Source organism: Tachypleus tridentatus, chromosome 13 (assembly GCF_004210375.1).
Source record: "Tachypleus tridentatus isolate NWPU-2018 chromosome 13, ASM421037v1, whole genome shotgun sequence".
In the NCBI taxonomy this organism is placed as follows: domain Eukaryota; kingdom Metazoa; phylum Arthropoda; class Merostomata; order Xiphosura; family Limulidae; genus Tachypleus; species Tachypleus tridentatus.
This window is the reverse complement of record NC_134837.1, coordinates 241,365,545-241,382,933: the sequence shown is the minus strand read 5'-3', so window position 1 is coordinate 241,382,933 and position 17,389 is coordinate 241,365,545. Positions and strand designations below refer to the sequence as shown.

At 32.5% G+C, this 17,389-nt stretch overlaps 1 protein-coding gene across 1 annotated transcript; it reads left to right on the top strand.

Moving 5' to 3' along the window:
- The first annotated feature begins 1,720 nt into the window (after positions 1–1,720).
- On the top strand, positions 1,721–14,456 carry LOC143237136 (uncharacterized). The gene is made up of 5 exons (XM_076476044.1): positions 1,721–3,707; positions 6,676–6,784; positions 9,483–9,684; positions 10,837–10,925; positions 11,341–14,456. Exons 1-5 carry the CDS (start codon positions 2,611–2,613, stop codon positions 11,560–11,562), a joined length of 1,719 nt encoding a protein of 572 aa, XP_076332159.1. The 5' UTR covers positions 1,721–2,610; the 3' UTR covers positions 11,563–14,456.
- The last annotated feature ends 2,933 nt before the right edge of the window (positions 14,457–17,389 follow it).

Sequence of the window (17,389 nt, the reverse complement as noted above, 5' to 3'; positions counted from 1 at the left end):
ATTTTTAATTTCATGCGAAATTTAACTCAAGAAAAACAGACTAAATATTTGCTTAAATTATTTACCACAAATTCAAATAATTTCAAATTAGGTAGTTTCATTGTGTCGCTAATCGTATGAACATCTTTGGAAATTCCTCGTCTAGAAACATAACAACTTTTTATTAAACTCACTTGAAATTAAAACTTCTGCAAATTCCATTATTTTTCTCTGTAATGTATTTATTATTAAGCAACTATACAGATACTTTCAAGAATTATGACGATTAAGGGAAAACTTACTACGTGTGCCTGCTTGCAGAAGATTAGTTTAGAGCAAACTATCAGTAATTAACTTGTCGAGTCGACGTGTTTTGACCTGTAGTTTGATGTTTTACTGGGATTAACCGGATATGAGTTATTTACTACACTGAACGCATGGAAACTAGGATAATAGGATCTGTAGCAAGGAAGAAACAAAACTCAGTAAATTTGCTTCTGCTTTGAAATCAAGGCGATTTCTATAAACATGTCAGCATCATGAATATCACTGAGTGATCTAAGGACTTTGAAAACAATAATGGTTAACGGGGTCAGGAAAATGGTAAATTTCTTATGATGAGTGTGTGTGTTTTCTTATAGCAAAACCACATCTGGCTATCTGCTGAGTCTATCGAGGAGAATCGAACCCCTGATTTTAGCGTTGTAAATCCGTATACTTACTGCTGTTGTGCCAGCGAAAGACTTCTTATGATGTATGAAAAGTTGAACGGTCGTAAAAATTTTCATTTTGTGTTTGCTAAAAAAAGGGATACAAATGTTTATACTTTTTAGTGAAATAAAACTGACAAGTTCTGTTTTCTAGAAAACTATTTTTATTTATTTTATTTTAATATAAATATGCCTCACAGTGGCTCAGCAGTAAGAAGACTTACAGCTTTGTAAACAGGATTTCGACACAGTACAGATAGCCCATTGTGTAGCTTTGTGCTTAACAACAGTCAAATTAAATCTACTATAGAAATATGTCTAAAATTATTGATGGAAATGATCTTCCATCTTGTGAAATGTAGTTGGATGTATGACGTACAAGTTCGTGTTTTACGAACGGGTCGGTGTTTACGTTCTTTAAAGATATATCTCAAAATTCCATATCAGAAAACGTATTTCACTTTATACTTTTACAGAAACATTGTTTTGTTGGTTACAGGACATTTTTTTCTTTGAATTCATATGTGATGATTCGTCGTCTTCACCTTGAAATTATTGATGTTTGAAATAGAAATTATAATTTTTTTTTCACTTTTCAACATAACTTTTCCAGTAGCTTACCTTCTTATTTGTCAACTTTTATCTTTGAACTCATAGCTTTTTTGATAAACCTAACGATAAGTGCTTCACGTATTTGAATTTTTTTTTATCTAATGCAGTACAATGTTTACTCTTTATGAGAATTACTTTATCCTAAATAATGATTGTGCGCAATCGTTGTATTAAAAAAAAACCCACAACCACAGTCTATAACGTGTTTTTAATTGGTGCCACCAATGACGTAATGCATAGATGCTGTTCGTCACGATCCAGATACAAGTTTTTGATGCAGAGTGACGTCATTATTTAACGCATGCTCACAAATGTTACCTTATTCGATCAATCAGGCGTTTTGTTTATCTCGAATTTTAGCATGACTTCATTGCTAGTCTGGGAAATCCCTAATACGTGTACCTTTGTTAGTCAAGAACATCAAACACACAATAGAGAACAGAGCGCTAAAATGCATTTCATTCAGTATTAACATTGCTCTACCATTCGGCTTCTTTCGTATACATGTAGTGACGGTGGTATGTAGTGTTTTCAATTTAATAAGTTTGCATCATCTGAAGTCCAGTAATAAGTATTCAGTGCCCTGTAGAAACTAAAGTTACAAAAGACGTGCCATAATCGTTCCGTTGTTTTCACTTCGCGTTTTGCGTAATGAAACACTGATGTCTTCTCTTATCTTGAGTCAGTTGAATACAAACGTGCTTACATCACATTACTTGTACTTAAGTAATAGTCTGACAAAATACCTAAAAGCTAAGATAAATTACGTGTCTACTAACCAAAGCTAGAATTTAATAATGATCATTATATGAAGAATTAGTGAAGGAATAAAAGTATTTTCCAGCTCCAACAGGAATTCTACAAAAAACTGTCCGAAGCCTGAATGTGTTATGCGACTGTGAATCACCAATTGCGTAAGAATTCCTGGGTTGAAGAGCACATTAGCAAAGGTAAATGGGCGGTTAGTACATTCTTTACCCTTCTACGAAGTAATCGATTATTTTTCCAAACCTCTGACAGCATGCATTTCGTCATCTTTTTCGTATGTTAATTCTGTAGGTTGAAACCGTGTTATATTACCATCAACGATTGAAACGTTTCAGAACGAAATAACGGTTTTGTAAGTTTGCTGCTCACATGTTAACTATTTGTTGCACACATACGCCCAGTATTACGTATATATATCTTATTCTGTTTCCGCTCATTTTCCCGGTACGCAACGTAGCCAGTTTATACGTGTTTATAGCGTACCACGAAAAGTGTGCTGGAATTTCCTGTATACTACTTGTCTGGAGTTTTTAACCTATCAATGGACGACTCCAGCGCGAAGTTTGAACATAACAAACTAGGAATTAGCTGTAGGCGATCAGAAGGAAGTGAGCACGAGTTATGTAGTTTAGAAAGCCAGGAAACAAGAGATCTCAGTTGCCTCTCCCAGTTTCCATTTAATACAGAGGATATTCCCCGTTATTCGAAACGCAAACACAATACCGAAAATTTGTCCAGCGCCAACCGTAATTTAAGTGCCACCAAATTTATAAAAGCGTCAGTGGGAACGAGTTCAGAAACAAATGTGTTCTTAGACCTTGTGAAACATAACGATAATTTTTTACAAAGAAAAAGGCTACGAACTATTTCAGAGCCCCCTACAGGAGCGATAAAAAAACAGCTTGTGAAACCTGTGATTCTGAGTTTAAAAGAGGATTCACCGCCAAATGTTACGTGCTACACACGTGAGATAGAACCTGTAAAGCATTTTTTGCGAGGAATACACGGACGGTTTTCCGAGTCAGATAACTCAAAGTATACAAATCAGTGTGTGAATTCTGATGTAACCAATGCTAGCAAAGACTCAAGTGTTTTTGCTGAAAACGCTCGTCAAAACGACCTAATTTCATTCACGCATAAGATATCTGGTGGAATATATAACCTAGATATTAACCATGGCCAGGGCCAGGGCTTTTCCCGTCTCGACACAATGGATACCACTTCACGTGAATTCCAGCCCATAGTTAGTCAAGACTCGGGGTTCGTCAGTCTAGCAGAGAATAGTATTGCCATTTCTGATTGGTCAAATCAAATTGATACCGACGCTTCAGAGTGTTTAAGTGAAGAGCCATTACCTGAAGAAGTATTTTACGAAGACATGGTTATGCTACAAAATTTAAATAAATTGTCCAGTGACAGCCAAGCTACGAAGGATGCTATTTCATATAATCAGAAAACAACTGATTCGTCAATTTACTTTTGCTCGGATAGAAATAATTTATCTCAGAAACCGACATGGGAAATATTTAAAGAGATTAACACCAAAGAAACTGTTTCGATAGAAGCGGAAATTACTTGTGAAGAACAGCGAAACCTGGACATCCAGTACTGTATGATAGCTGATAAAGATGGCGATAGGTAAGTTTTATATTTTGTATCTTGGTTAAAAATGAGAAAATCTGGGATATATATATATATATATCCATTCAAATCTACACGAAAGAAGTATTTGACAATTGTTTAAATTACCAGTGCTTAATCTGATTAATTACAAGATCCTAAACGTTTAACACAGGTTTAAATAGTAACAGAAATAAAAGTAAACTGTATTCTAATATATTAATAGTGTACACATTAAAAAAAATCAGATGTAGGTGGTTAAATTTAATTATGTTTACTTTGCTGTTAGATGAAACACCGAATTATTTGATAAAACTGAAATAGAAACCCTTATAACCCGAGCGCTTTCGAAGGGTGGACCTTTCTTCAGGGTCAAACACTGAATTATTTGTCAGCAGCCACTGACTGATTTCACACTATACGTGTTTAACGGCTTTATCATTTATCAATTTGTCGTAATGAACTAAGCAAACGTATAACTTTACAGTAAAGAGTTAAAGAGTGAACTGTGTACAAATTATTATTATTATTGAATTTTTTTCTTCTTTGATGAATTTACAATACTGTAAAAACATTTCCATGGACGTACCTTCAATAACCTATTTTTTTATTTATAGTTATGAACACGCATGCCATTAAGGCTATATTAATTTTAATTTGAAAATGGTAAATAAATAAATATATGCACACACTAATGGTAGTTTTTTACAAATTTCCTAAAGAGAAATAATTTTCTAACACTGAATAAGTTATTGTGTTTTCCACTTACAACATATAAAGTTGATTTTTTTAAACATTACGTTTTACATTAACAATACATTTGATCAACCTTCTCTAAACTAACTGTTTTTTGTTTGCTCTGAATTTCCTGAATGCATGTTATGTAGAAGTATAAAGCAACCTAAATTATTCCAAATCAACCGAGTGTACTGGGCATAAACCTGAACCTATCATGTATTTATATCCTTAATCTATCATCCTAGAAACTATAAAAGGAAACATTTTAGCACTGAATTTTGATGGATGATTTTAGTTCTTCTGAAGACAGTTACAAACGTTGGCTAGTTTTTATTTTAGCAAATGTGTTTGTATCTGTTTTGAAATAAAGCAGCATATCGTGTGTAGAAATGATTGTGTATACTTATATGTATACAGATAGACTCATTTCGAAAGTATATTTTTCTGTTTAGCCACATACATAATTCTGAGCAAAAGAAAAAAGTGGTCTGTTTCTCAACAATATTTTACATGCGTTTTGTTCGTGTATCCGTTCGAATTATAATGTTAAATATCTATTATTTGAGATCAAGGCATAGCATTTAATTCTCAAGTTGTTTTCAAGTTGTTTTCAGTGCATGTGCACTGAATTCTGATCACGAATACTGGTTTGAAGGTGATAATTTAACAGGCGAACGTACTTTTGGGTGATTTAGGTACTGACAGTCTTGTACGTTAGGGTAAAATATAAAATAAAAAATGTGCATCTCCTTTGAGGAACATGTTTTTAGTATGAATTAAAGTCTGAATTGTGTAGACATGGTTTCTTATTTCTACAGTCTGTATGAACAGTTTTCAGTTAAGTACATACCATTATGGATACCTCTTTCATTTGCAACTGTATTGACCTATATTATGGAGCAAAAAACCTTAAACACTTATTGTTGCGATAATTATGGATTTTTTAAAAAAAGTTTTATAGAACAATTCGTGAAAGTGTTCTCTGGTTCATTTGAAGTGCGTTTAAAAACATTCTACAATCAGAGCAGTATAAAGTAAAGTTTATTGATTTCTCAAATTGTGTGCATAGAAAGATATGCTTGACGAAATGCGTACATGGAAATAGAGAATTTGTTTTAATCTAAAGGACAAAAAAGAACTTTCATTCAGAAGATTTGGTTTCCGATACAGTTACGGAATACTTTCATCCAGGTAGTAATTGGATCTTGAAAATGTTCGAAAAACATTACATTGAAGAGTTTCGAAAAGCAGATATATATTTTTGTATAACGAGGAATATTTAACTGTTTAACTTGTAAGAAGAAGAGCATTCAATGAGGTGATTGCTTCACTTTTTCTCTTGAGTGTTTCACAATCAAAATTACAATAAGGGTTTTTCCCAACGATAGGGTAAACACTTCTGTTATTTATCTAGTTTAGCAAGAAGGAATTTTTATTACATCTGATACGGACAGAGATATTGCAGTTTACGTGACAAATGACGACATTTTTGTACTGCTTGAAATGTAACGCATTCCTTTAAAATTGTAAGTCCAGCAAAACTGAGAAAACCAAAACAGTTAGGGACCTTTTATCGTTATTTTATATTAAGTCGAAATTTAATTTTTCAACAGAGATTGTTATTGTAGATAACCATTCTAAATTAAGAAAAACAAATATTTGAAGTCCGTTTATCTAAATGTTTATTTCGTATTTATAAGGAAAGAGGTTTGTTTAAGTCAAATAAACGTGTTTTTTTATTATTAAAAATATAAGTTAATTTACTAATCATATAGGAAATAAAACTTCTGTGACTTTAATATGAGAATAGAAAAACGGTTATAAGTTTTAATGTTGTTTAGCTTACTTTGGTCCGTTTTTAACACAAAGTATTGCCCTTTATCCATGGCAAGGAATCGAACCTTGGGTTTTAGCATCGTAAGTTTGTGAACTTACTGCTAACCCACCGGTGTGACTGTCTGTTTTTGAATTTCGCACAAAGCTACACAAGGGCTACCTGCGCTAGCCGTCCCTAATTTAGCGATGTAAGACTAGAGCCTTAGGCCTACTCTTTTACCGACGAATAATGGGAATTGACCAAACATTATAACGCCCCCACGGCTGAAAGGGCGGGCATGTTTGGTGCGACGGGCCATTGTGACTGTTTGTATTAAAATGATATCAGGCCATAATTAAGTTCATGACGTATATTTGATAGCGTTTTGATTATATTTGTTTTAGAAGTTGATTATGTTTTCTACAAACACAGGGCGCTCCATATTGCCACGGTTCACGAGGATGTTTTGCTTGTTAAGCGACTTTGCGCCCTAATGAAGAGCGTAGGGGCATCGGTAGATGTCTTTAATTACCTACGACAGGTAAGCAAACATTCTGACACGTTGCATCCAATTTTTTTACCTTAATCTTAGACTGTATTTTTCTTATTAATTACATCGTTATTGAAGGCTGTATTGAAATGTTGTTGTTTTATACCTTTCTTGACTCATAAATGTTCCCGCGAAACGTTCTGTAATAGAATAATTATTTTTCAGCATTGCGAACAAGTTGCATTGTAAAACGTATCTTTCATTACCACCTGTACTAAATCATTTGTTTGAATTTCATTGAATATTATATTTTAACCCTTTGCTTAAATTAGTGAACGAAGTGAGAAAGATTTTGGTAAAAATGACTTGTGGTAACAGAGAACGCAAGCAAATATATATATATATATATATGGATCATAAAATAATGTTTATAATTTGGAAAAGATTATCCAAGTATAAAGTAATAAATTAACAAAATTACAAGCTCAGTTACAAGATATAGCTCATTTCTCCTTATATTAATTGAAAGTTAAATCAGTTTTTTTTTTTCTCGAATATTAATATTGCGTTATACAAATACGCACAGCCAGAACTTTGTATAAAACTTGGACAATGTCCTCAACATAAAGCTATAGCTGCATATTAACCTGAGGTGAACTGTTCAAAGGATGAATGACTGAAGGTTTTGTCGTAGTCGGTAGTTACCTTTGAACTTTACATTGTTTGTAGTAAGATAATAACCTATCGTTAATGAAACGTTATTTTACCTTAGCAAACATTGGGAATTCCCCAAGACACAAGCAACAAGACCGGAAGTTTCGTGTTATAACTTTGACACGTTTCTCATTGTTTCTTGTGTTAATTATTGTGTTTTACTGTCAAGTTGAAAAGTTGGTTTGGGATATTTCTCACAAACCTTATATAGTAATCAATTTCTTTCTTCCTTTATTTTTCTTTTCTTTTCCGGTAGGGGAAAGGGTAAGCTGATGCGGTTTGTTGCATGAAACAAGTTTTGTTTTCCGAAGAAATACGAGTTCATACTTTGTTCATGTTTTTCAAATGGAACCAGTTTTCTCTATTATTCTATGCAACTGCTTAATAACATAGAAAATCGGAAATACCGTGTCATTAGTTTGGAAGATGTAAGACTTTGATATATTGACAATTGCATGTAGTCGTTGGATTAGCTCATGAGCCGGAACGTTGTTAGACTGTTACTGAAGGAACAAATGAAAGAAACGTGGCGAATTAATTTTCTTAAAATCAGTTTTCAGCTCTTATAATATGTAGCAATTTAGCAAATTATTCTGCGACTTTTGTTTGTTTGTCTTTTTCGTGCAAAGATACGCTAGGGCTATCTGCAGGAGCTGTCCCTAATTTACAAGTGAAGGACTAAAAGGAAGGCAGCTAATCATCACTATTCACCGCTAACTCTTGGGCTACTTTTTTACCAATGAATAGTGGGATTGACTGTAACACCCCCATGGGAAAAGGGTGAGCATGTTTAATGCGACAGAGATTCGAACCCGTTTCCCCTCAGATTAGGAATCGAGCGACTTAACCCTTTGGCCATGGCGGGCCATTCGCAATTTCTTCTTAGTAGAATAATTTGTTAGACACGAATAACATAATCTATGTGTTGTAGATGTCTTTATCCTTTCCAGAGTATTTTATAATAATTACAAGACAAATATTACTTTTTAAGTGCACACGTTGTTGCGTTGAAAAATAACAACAACTATACCTAATTTGATATTATATTACGGAAACATATAAAATCGAAGATCATATAAATATTTTCGGTGAAAATCAAATAACAAATATATTTTTTCATTTACAAATAAATTGAAAATTGTGTTTTCAACATATCTTCCCAACCCCCCAGTGGCTCAGCCGTATGCCTGCGGACTTACAACGCTAAAAACCGGGTTTCGATACCCGTGGTGGGGAGAGCACAGATAGCCCATTGTGTAGCTTTGTGTTTGATACAAAACAACGTATCTTCCTTGTACTTATTCTGTGCCAAGGATAGGATTATTTCTTTCAAAATTTATAAGACGTATTGAATACTGAAATTATTTGGGTATACGTTTCTCAAAATGGGGCTCTCGGACCCTCAGGGTCTACAAATGAGCACTCCAGACGGTTCTCGAGTCATCTCCAACATTTCGTAAAAGTATGTTACAATGAACAAAGTGAATAAAAAAAGAAGCTACTGTAGCGCTACCTTTCGTATCTTTTTCCTACTTTTTTCGTTAAGGTAAAATAACGTTATAAAATAACTCTTAAGCTTATTTTGTGAAATATTCTTTCCGTTAAATTCTACTAAATAAGTTAGAAGATAAAAAGGTTCTCAACAGCGTATAAATGACATTTATTTGATACAACTTTTATATAATTTACATGGTCAAATATTTATGTTTTACAACATACATAATCATATTTCAATTGCGTAACACTTGAGGTAAATAATTAAAAAAACAGTTAAAATTATTTGGTGTAATTCATGTTTTTTTTTTTCGATTACATCAATACTTTTCCTATATTCATAGAGTCCGTAATCATTAGAAGGTGTTGAAACTTTGATTTTGTGCTCTCAGAGATTTCACTTAATCGCTCAATTTACATATTTTGTGAACTTTTCGTATAAATTAGAAAACTGCGTCAATTTTTATAAACTGACTCACTGTTAAGCTTAATTTATTAACATTTTTATGTAATTAACAGAACTTTACTTTTTAATTTTAAGACTCCGTTACACCTAGCAGTCATTGTAGGTAATCAACACCTTGTAGAGATCTTACTAGAAGAGGGCGCTTCTCCTAAGCTACGAGACCGTTATGGAAACACATGTTTACACCTTGCTGTCAAATATAAAAGGCTGGAGTGTTTAAAGGTTCTCCTTAGCAACAGACTTACACGTCAGATTCTAAACTCACTTAATTATGATGGTAAGTATGTGGGTTTTGTCTCGTTTTCCTTTATTATAAATAATTTCAGAAAATACGTTGTCACAAATATGAACATCTGAATAAGTGTTCATGAGAACTGAACTTCTTAAGGATATTTATTAATTGAATATTTTGTCATTGTAAAGGCAAAGTTAAGACGAAATAAGATCATACTAATTGTTGAGTTTCAGTTTTTCTTTTGAAAACTTTCAACATTTGTGTGCCCGCAATTTGTAACTTTAAACCAGCTTTATATTTTAATATAACTACATAATAAGTTTAGAGTGGAAAACTTCGTATTTTTTAATAGGTAATTCATTTTTGATATAGTTACAGTTACTTTCCTAATGAACAATATGTGACACTTAAGTAAAAAAAAGTTTCAAACAAAGATTGTCTCTGGCTTCCTCCAGTTGTTGTGGACAACACATGACACTTAAGCAAAAAAGAAATTGAAACAAAGATTGTCTTTGGCTTCCTCCAGTTGTTGTGAACAATACGTGACACTTAAGTAAAGAAAAAAGTTTCAAACAAAGATTGTCTCTGGCTACCTCCAGTTATTGTGGACAATACTTGACACTTAAGCAAAAAAAAAAAAAAAAATCAAACAAAGATTGTCTTTGACTTCCTACAGTTGTTGTGGACAACACGTGACACTTAAGTAAAAAAAAAGTTTCAAACAAACATTGTCTCTGACTTCCTACAGTTATTGCTAGTATGTCTAAATTTAAATTATTTTTGGCTATTTAACTGTTAGTATGTTTTGCAGTTACTTATCATTTTTCTTCTTCTTTTGTGTCTGTGTTGTAAGGTTATCAGTGCTCAATGTATATAACTTGAATTTGAAATGATGGTTATTGCCTTTAATACTTTGTCCACGATAGCCGTGAAAGCGTGACCTACTTGTGAGAAACAAAAGAAGGACTCTACAACAAATCCGTAGTTTTTGAATGAATTATTTTTAAATTACGCTTTACTTTTACTTCTAGTAATTAAACTCGTCTTTAGGAAAATATGATAATGTATATTTTTCTTGACCTTTTGTGCTTGCAATGCATTTTAAGTAAATACTGTTTGAAGAAGTATATTTTCTATTGATGCTCCTCTGTTAGAATGTTTGTAAATATTTTTGGTTTCTTTTGTATAATTCAGGATATTCAGCGTTGCATGTCGCCTTGACAAACAAGGTTATTGCTGCAGTCAAGTATCTAGTCAAGGCAAACTGTGATATTGATGTCCAAGTATGTGTTGCACTTTTTTGTATATTTATATTTGATGTTAGGCTTATAACGATATGCAGGTTAAATAATATGATTTGGAACAAGAGTTTTTTAGATGCTCTCCAGTTTAAATCTAAAGCAACGGTAGAGTATACATACTCACACACGCGTCTAGCTTATTATTTGATTAACCATATTTTAAAATAATTGCCAGATGTTATAATAGAAATTACATTTAACCTAACCTACGCATTACTACGTATTATGTGAGGTTTTTTTATTAATATTTTCCTTAACTCACCATATAGAAATTAATGTATAAAACGCCTTTTATTTTACGTTAAAGAACTCATTTCACGCTAATATCTGAATAACAATAAGAAGGACAGCAATTTTGATTGAATACCTCAACCACTAATTAGTGTTTGTTTATTAGGACGGGAAAAGCGGAAGGACTCCTTTATTTCATGCTGTGATGGACGACGACAAATACATTGTTCAGTTTTTATTAAAGATCGGGGCTTCCCCAAACACTGTGGATTACTCTGGCGTATCTCCTCTGGAGGCAGCTGTACTGAACGAGAAAGAAGATATAGCTAACCTGTTAGAAAGTAGGAATTTAAAGATCAATTTTGTAAGAGATCGAACGAACGAATAACATTCAAATTTCTATTTGAAGGCAACAAAAAAGTGTGGAAAAATATTTACAGTCAATAACTGTTTCATAAAAGATTCTTGATACAAAAATTATTTCTGAGAATGGGTAAAGTAAAAACACCCCAAACAACCAAAGTTTGCCGAGGATAATACAACAAAGAGAAGGAGGAAGTAAAAGAATACGTTAACACTTCATTAAAGACAAGTGTCTTTCACGTGACATACAAAAGTTCCTTGGAAAGAAAAGGATGGACCGAATGTAATTGACACGTTAGCACTCCATTAAAGGCAAATTTATTGCAAGTGACATAGGCAGTTACTTGACAAGAACACGTCCCAGTGAGAAGAAAGCAAGTATACGATATACAACAACTGTACTAGTGTATTTTACTGCTTTGTTTAAAGAGATTCTTAAAGTAGTGCGAAATTTCAATTTATTAACAAAACTAAAACCTATTTAATAAACATTGAGTGTAAGAAGTTTCCGTGAAGTTTGTGCCTATATTCACCAATGATTATTTTATGAGTAACTGAGCGTTCGGAAGAGAAACGCTTTCATGTAATAAATATACATATTTGGTCAATTGTTATATTTGAGAGTAAATGTCATTTTTAGAGAAAAAAGAGGGTCTATACATTTCCCTTTGATTTGGGTTTATCTGTTGAAAATAAGCCTAGAAGTTACGATTTGTTGGAAACAGATTTGATAATTTAGTAATTTCTAATTTATCTTTGTTTTCCCCGTTACTATTCATTACCAAGGTATGGTGAGCTATTAATCAGAAAGTAATATTTATTGTTTAGTTAATACCGCGTTTCATGGTTTTTTTAGTGTATGTAGATATTTAACTCAATTATGTAAGTTTTTTAGGATGTAAACAAAACTAGTACTATGCCAAAAAATAGTTGATATAATCAATATTTGTAGTTTTTGTTTTTTATCAATGAATAACTTCTGGAATGCAAACTACTTTTCCACTATTTTGTTGGAAGAAATGTAAATATAATTTATGCGAAAAAAATGTTTTGTTATTTATTTTTGAAGTGTAGTTGCATTGTTATATTACTTTAACATGTGAACAGAACTGTACTATATCACTTGTAAACGAGTTAAAGTGACCAAACAAAATTATTTAAATTGTTATTACGTTAATACAATTTTTTAGGACTGATAGTGTGACGATTGAGAATTATTGCTTTGATTTTTCGCTTTGTTGTCACTATCTATATTCGTAAATTGAATGGCAAATTTATTAAACTAAGCCTCATCTTCCGTTGCATCTTTAAACCAATGCTTGAGAAAATGCTCACACTTTGTTTCGAACTTTCATGTTCAAACAGAGTCATACAGCCAATCTGAAAACACCAGAAGGAGCTCCACTATAAATATTTAAGCCTTTGTGTAGCCATTTAATCTAACTGATCTTCCTCACGTTTCAATGCTATTTTAAAAAATAAATCGATAAATCTGTTTCTGAGAATATCAAAACCCTATGGGGATTTAGATTTGAAAAAAAAAATTCTTCAAAATATCAATTTAGGTTATGGATTTGAAACTTTTATTCACATGCTAATTTCAATTTAAAGCAAATCTGAGAGCTTCCCAGACTCTCTGATCCACAGATTTTTCTGCCTCCTCACAGTTTTTTCGAATATTGGTTTTATTTCGTAAATTTTCAACACACGCCAAATGACTTACAAGCACAATTTCAAGTTGCTTTGTAAAATACTGTTGAAGTCTAAAATCAAGTAAACATAAATACATACGATTAGAAAATGATACATAGTCGTGAATAGTTCAGAAAACAAAGTTCACAATTATGGCCCAAAGTAAAAGTGAAAATTTACTGATACGTTTATGTGATGTTGCTGCACGATTTTGGTGTCATGTATATTAATGTTTAAATAGCACCATAGAAATAGAAAAAATCCTTTACTTCTGAGTAGTGGTATAATGATTTTTTTTTAAAATTAGCGAGTTCCTAAAAGGTTGTTGGTTTTATGAAACTGGTGATTTTATTCGTTTGTCCACTTAACTTATTAACATGAGTAGAAATAGTCACATAGAGAAAGTAATTCTAAAAAAAAAACTAGCTATTTTGTTAAGAAGTTGTCAAATATGTTTGATGTGAAAGTGTTTTGCATTATTATACTTGGAAAATATAGTAAAGCGTAAAAGAAGTTGAATACGCTACGAAAATACAAATAACAAGAAAGCAACTTCGTGGCTGTCGTTTTTTTGCGTTGCACATATCACATTCATATAAATTTCAACGTGATAAGTGTTCTAAAACTATAATGAGGAACAGTTTTGATGTTAAAGTAATTCTCGATTCTCGATTATAAGAAACTCACATGAAATAAAAATGTATTTCAGAACGGCTGAGGAAGGCTGAAACGTTGTCCTCTGCTTTAGTAGTAAAAGTGTTAATATTCACACCATCCGTTCTGAAATAGATTTTGATGTTAAAACTTTTATATATATATTCTTACATTTAAAATGGAAGTAATAATAAGTCGGGAATCAACGGTTTCTGAACATAATGAAGTAGTTTAATTTTTGCTGGAACATACTATGTATTTCCACAAAATGCTTCTCTTTACCTGAAAGCAGATCAACGTTTCGTTGAAGTATTTATTCTGTTTATCCAAAACTAAATTGATTCATTATGAGTATAAACAGTTTTTTGCTAGTTTATTATTATAATATTAGCATAATGTATTCAAGTAAAATGAAAGTGATGTTTTTAAAAGTCAAGATGGAACAAGTTTGGAATGAAAAAAAAAAGATTGATTTGTTTTGGATAGTTGTTAAAGGCTACACAAGGTTTATGTATGGTAGCTGACCCTGACAACAGTAGTAATAAACATAACTATCAAAAATCTTCTGAAAGAGTGCGTATGTATGTGTGTTTTCTTATAGCAAAGCCACATTGGGCTGTCTGATGAGTCCACCGAGGGGAACCGAACCCCTGATTTTAGCGTTGTAAATCCGTAGACTTACCTGTGTACCCGTGAGAGACTTCTGAAAGAGAAAAACGAGTAATTAAAGATGATTATGTGACTTTCAGCTCTAAGTCATTAATTAGACAAGATATTTTATTGGGGTAATCAAAGATCGTAAATAATTTTTTTTGTAAAAACAAAATTACAGGAAGGATTTTTAATGTTATGAACTTTTAGACTAGCAATTGAAACACTGGGGATGCAGGTTAATCTGTATTATAACAGCGTCTAGAATATTATAAACGATTGGAACTTTTTTTTCAGGTTAAACGATTAAAGGAACTTAAGTTATAATATTATTATGACAGATTTTCTGGTGACACAAGGATAAAATAATTTCAGACAAAATGAAAAATGTTTACGAGATAAAGTGAACACTTAAATCAACGAGATTATGCAACGTTAAAATACTGTCTAGAGGTGAAATATATAAAAAGAAAAACCTACAATTTTGCGTGATGGCTCGAAACCTACTTGAAGTAAAGATGTACCGCAGGACGACTGGTATAGATATTAACATTTTTAGTAATAAAGCAGAGAACAACGTGTCGACCTTCTTAGGCCATCTTCAGGTTAGCAAAAAAAGATGATCTAATAAGGTCAAAACTTTATTTTGATAAAAGTGTTAATACCCAAAACAGTGGTCCTCAGATAAATTTTTAACCACAGTTTTGGTTAAAGTGATATTCAACTAATAAATTTAAATGACTTGATATAACTCTCAAACATGGCATAACTGTGGTATAAAATGACGAACAAAAATGATTAATAACAAAGATGAAAACCTAACACAGCATCCACAAATATTCTACCAAGCCCAAACCAATACACGTAGTTTACACCCTTCGTATTACCACACCTCCTGGTGGCACATGGTATGTCTACGGACTTTTACTGCTAGCCGTTTGTGTGGCTTAGTGCATAATAACAAAACAAACAAATTTATTAACGCTTATTATAACTGCAAATGCATAGCTGTGTGCTGAATGAAAAACAATAACCAATTTTCTGTGCATTGTAAGCACACTGTTTCTTTCGTCAGGTAGTCCCCAGTAGCACACCGCTAGAAACCTGGTTTTGATACCTCTGATGGGCAGAGGACAGATAGCTTATTGTGTAGTTTTTGTGCTTAATTCCAAAAAATAACAACGAAACTTTTATGAGGATCAATTCGTTTGCATTAAAATAGCAAACTGATTTTATTGAAAATTCGCCCACAATATGCAGAAAGTTACATTCATAACTCAAACAGTTCAGGCAAAGAGCTGAATTTACGTTTTCTTTTTGTTTTGTTTTTTAATTTCGCGCAAAGCTACTCGAGGGCTATCTGCGCTAGCCTTCCCTCTAGTTTTACACTGCTAAATTAGGGACGGCTAGCGCAGATAGCCCTCGAGTAGCTTTGCGCGAAATTAAAAAACAAAACAAAAAGAAAACGTAAATTCAGCTCTTTGCCTGAACTGAGCATCAAACATGCTCGCCTTTTCAGCCATAGAGGCGTTATCTTGTGATGGCCAATCCCACTATTCGTTGCGACTGGGATTCAAACCTGCGACCCTCGGATTACGAGTTGAACGCCTTAACACACTTGGTCATGCCGGGCCCCTGAGTTTATGTAGTAAAATGGTTAGTTATATAACTGAATCTCTGCATCTTTCTTAAGTTGGGTTTATTTTGATATTTTTATGTTTCTCTGGTATTATTTGTTCTTTTAGAGGATATAATACCTCTTATTCAAATAATTTTTTTGCTATATTTTTTCAGAGTAGTTCTTAACGTGGACTCAAATAAGGTGCACAGAATTATTGTAGTTTAGAATACAAAAGTAACTCATTGCATACAATATTTGTTAAAGATATCATGATGGTAAGATCATATAGGAAGTTAATAGAAAGTTTCTGTTAATAAATTTGTTTCCAGACACACATTTAAATCTCTGCATTTATATGAATAATTCTGGTTTCCTAAGGTAATACTTTCAACTAAATTCATTACAGAATTTTACCTTAAGTTACATGATGTAATTACTATTTGAAGCAAAAGCAATATGAATGATCCCAAACACTCAAAACACAGATTTATATTACGAAAAAAAAAACTGTAAAATAGATAAAGATATTTTTTTAAAGTCTAGATTGAGCTCTACATATGCATAACAAAAACTTTAGTAGATAGGTATACAGTACTGGAAATAACTTTTCTGGACACGATAAATAAAATGGGTATAAAAAAACACGTCAAGGTACTAATAATTTACACTATAATTGATTGTCATCCAGCCAATCAGAGTGTGTTATATAAGTACAGAGCCTATAAAATTAATCTAGTAGTATTAAAGCCAGCCATGGTTCCCAAGACTGAAATAACTCATGACAAAGTGAAACAAATCCAAGTTTTGGCTGGCCAAGGATACTTCATATGAAAAATTGCATCAAGTTTCATTAGGAGCTGTATGCAAGGCTTTAAAATGACTATGCGAAATTGACACTATTATAACAGAAGTGGTCGAAATAGAAAACCGAAATTATACAAATTATGTTCGACATCTCATAGTATACTGTTTACGAGATACACAAAAATTGAGTCTAGATTTTGTACATGTCATTTCTTTAAAAGAAGAAAAAATGTGAGAGTTACCTCTGTTAGCACAAATAAAGCTCCGATGCACCCGCAGGTACTCACAAATCTCTGCGAAGAAGAAGTAATCAAACCAAAAAACTGAAAAAACGAACCGGATCATATACAATGAAATGACCAAAACTAGAGTCGTGTGAGACTTGCAGTTGAATCCGAATGAAAATTGTGTGACAACGTTCAACAACAGT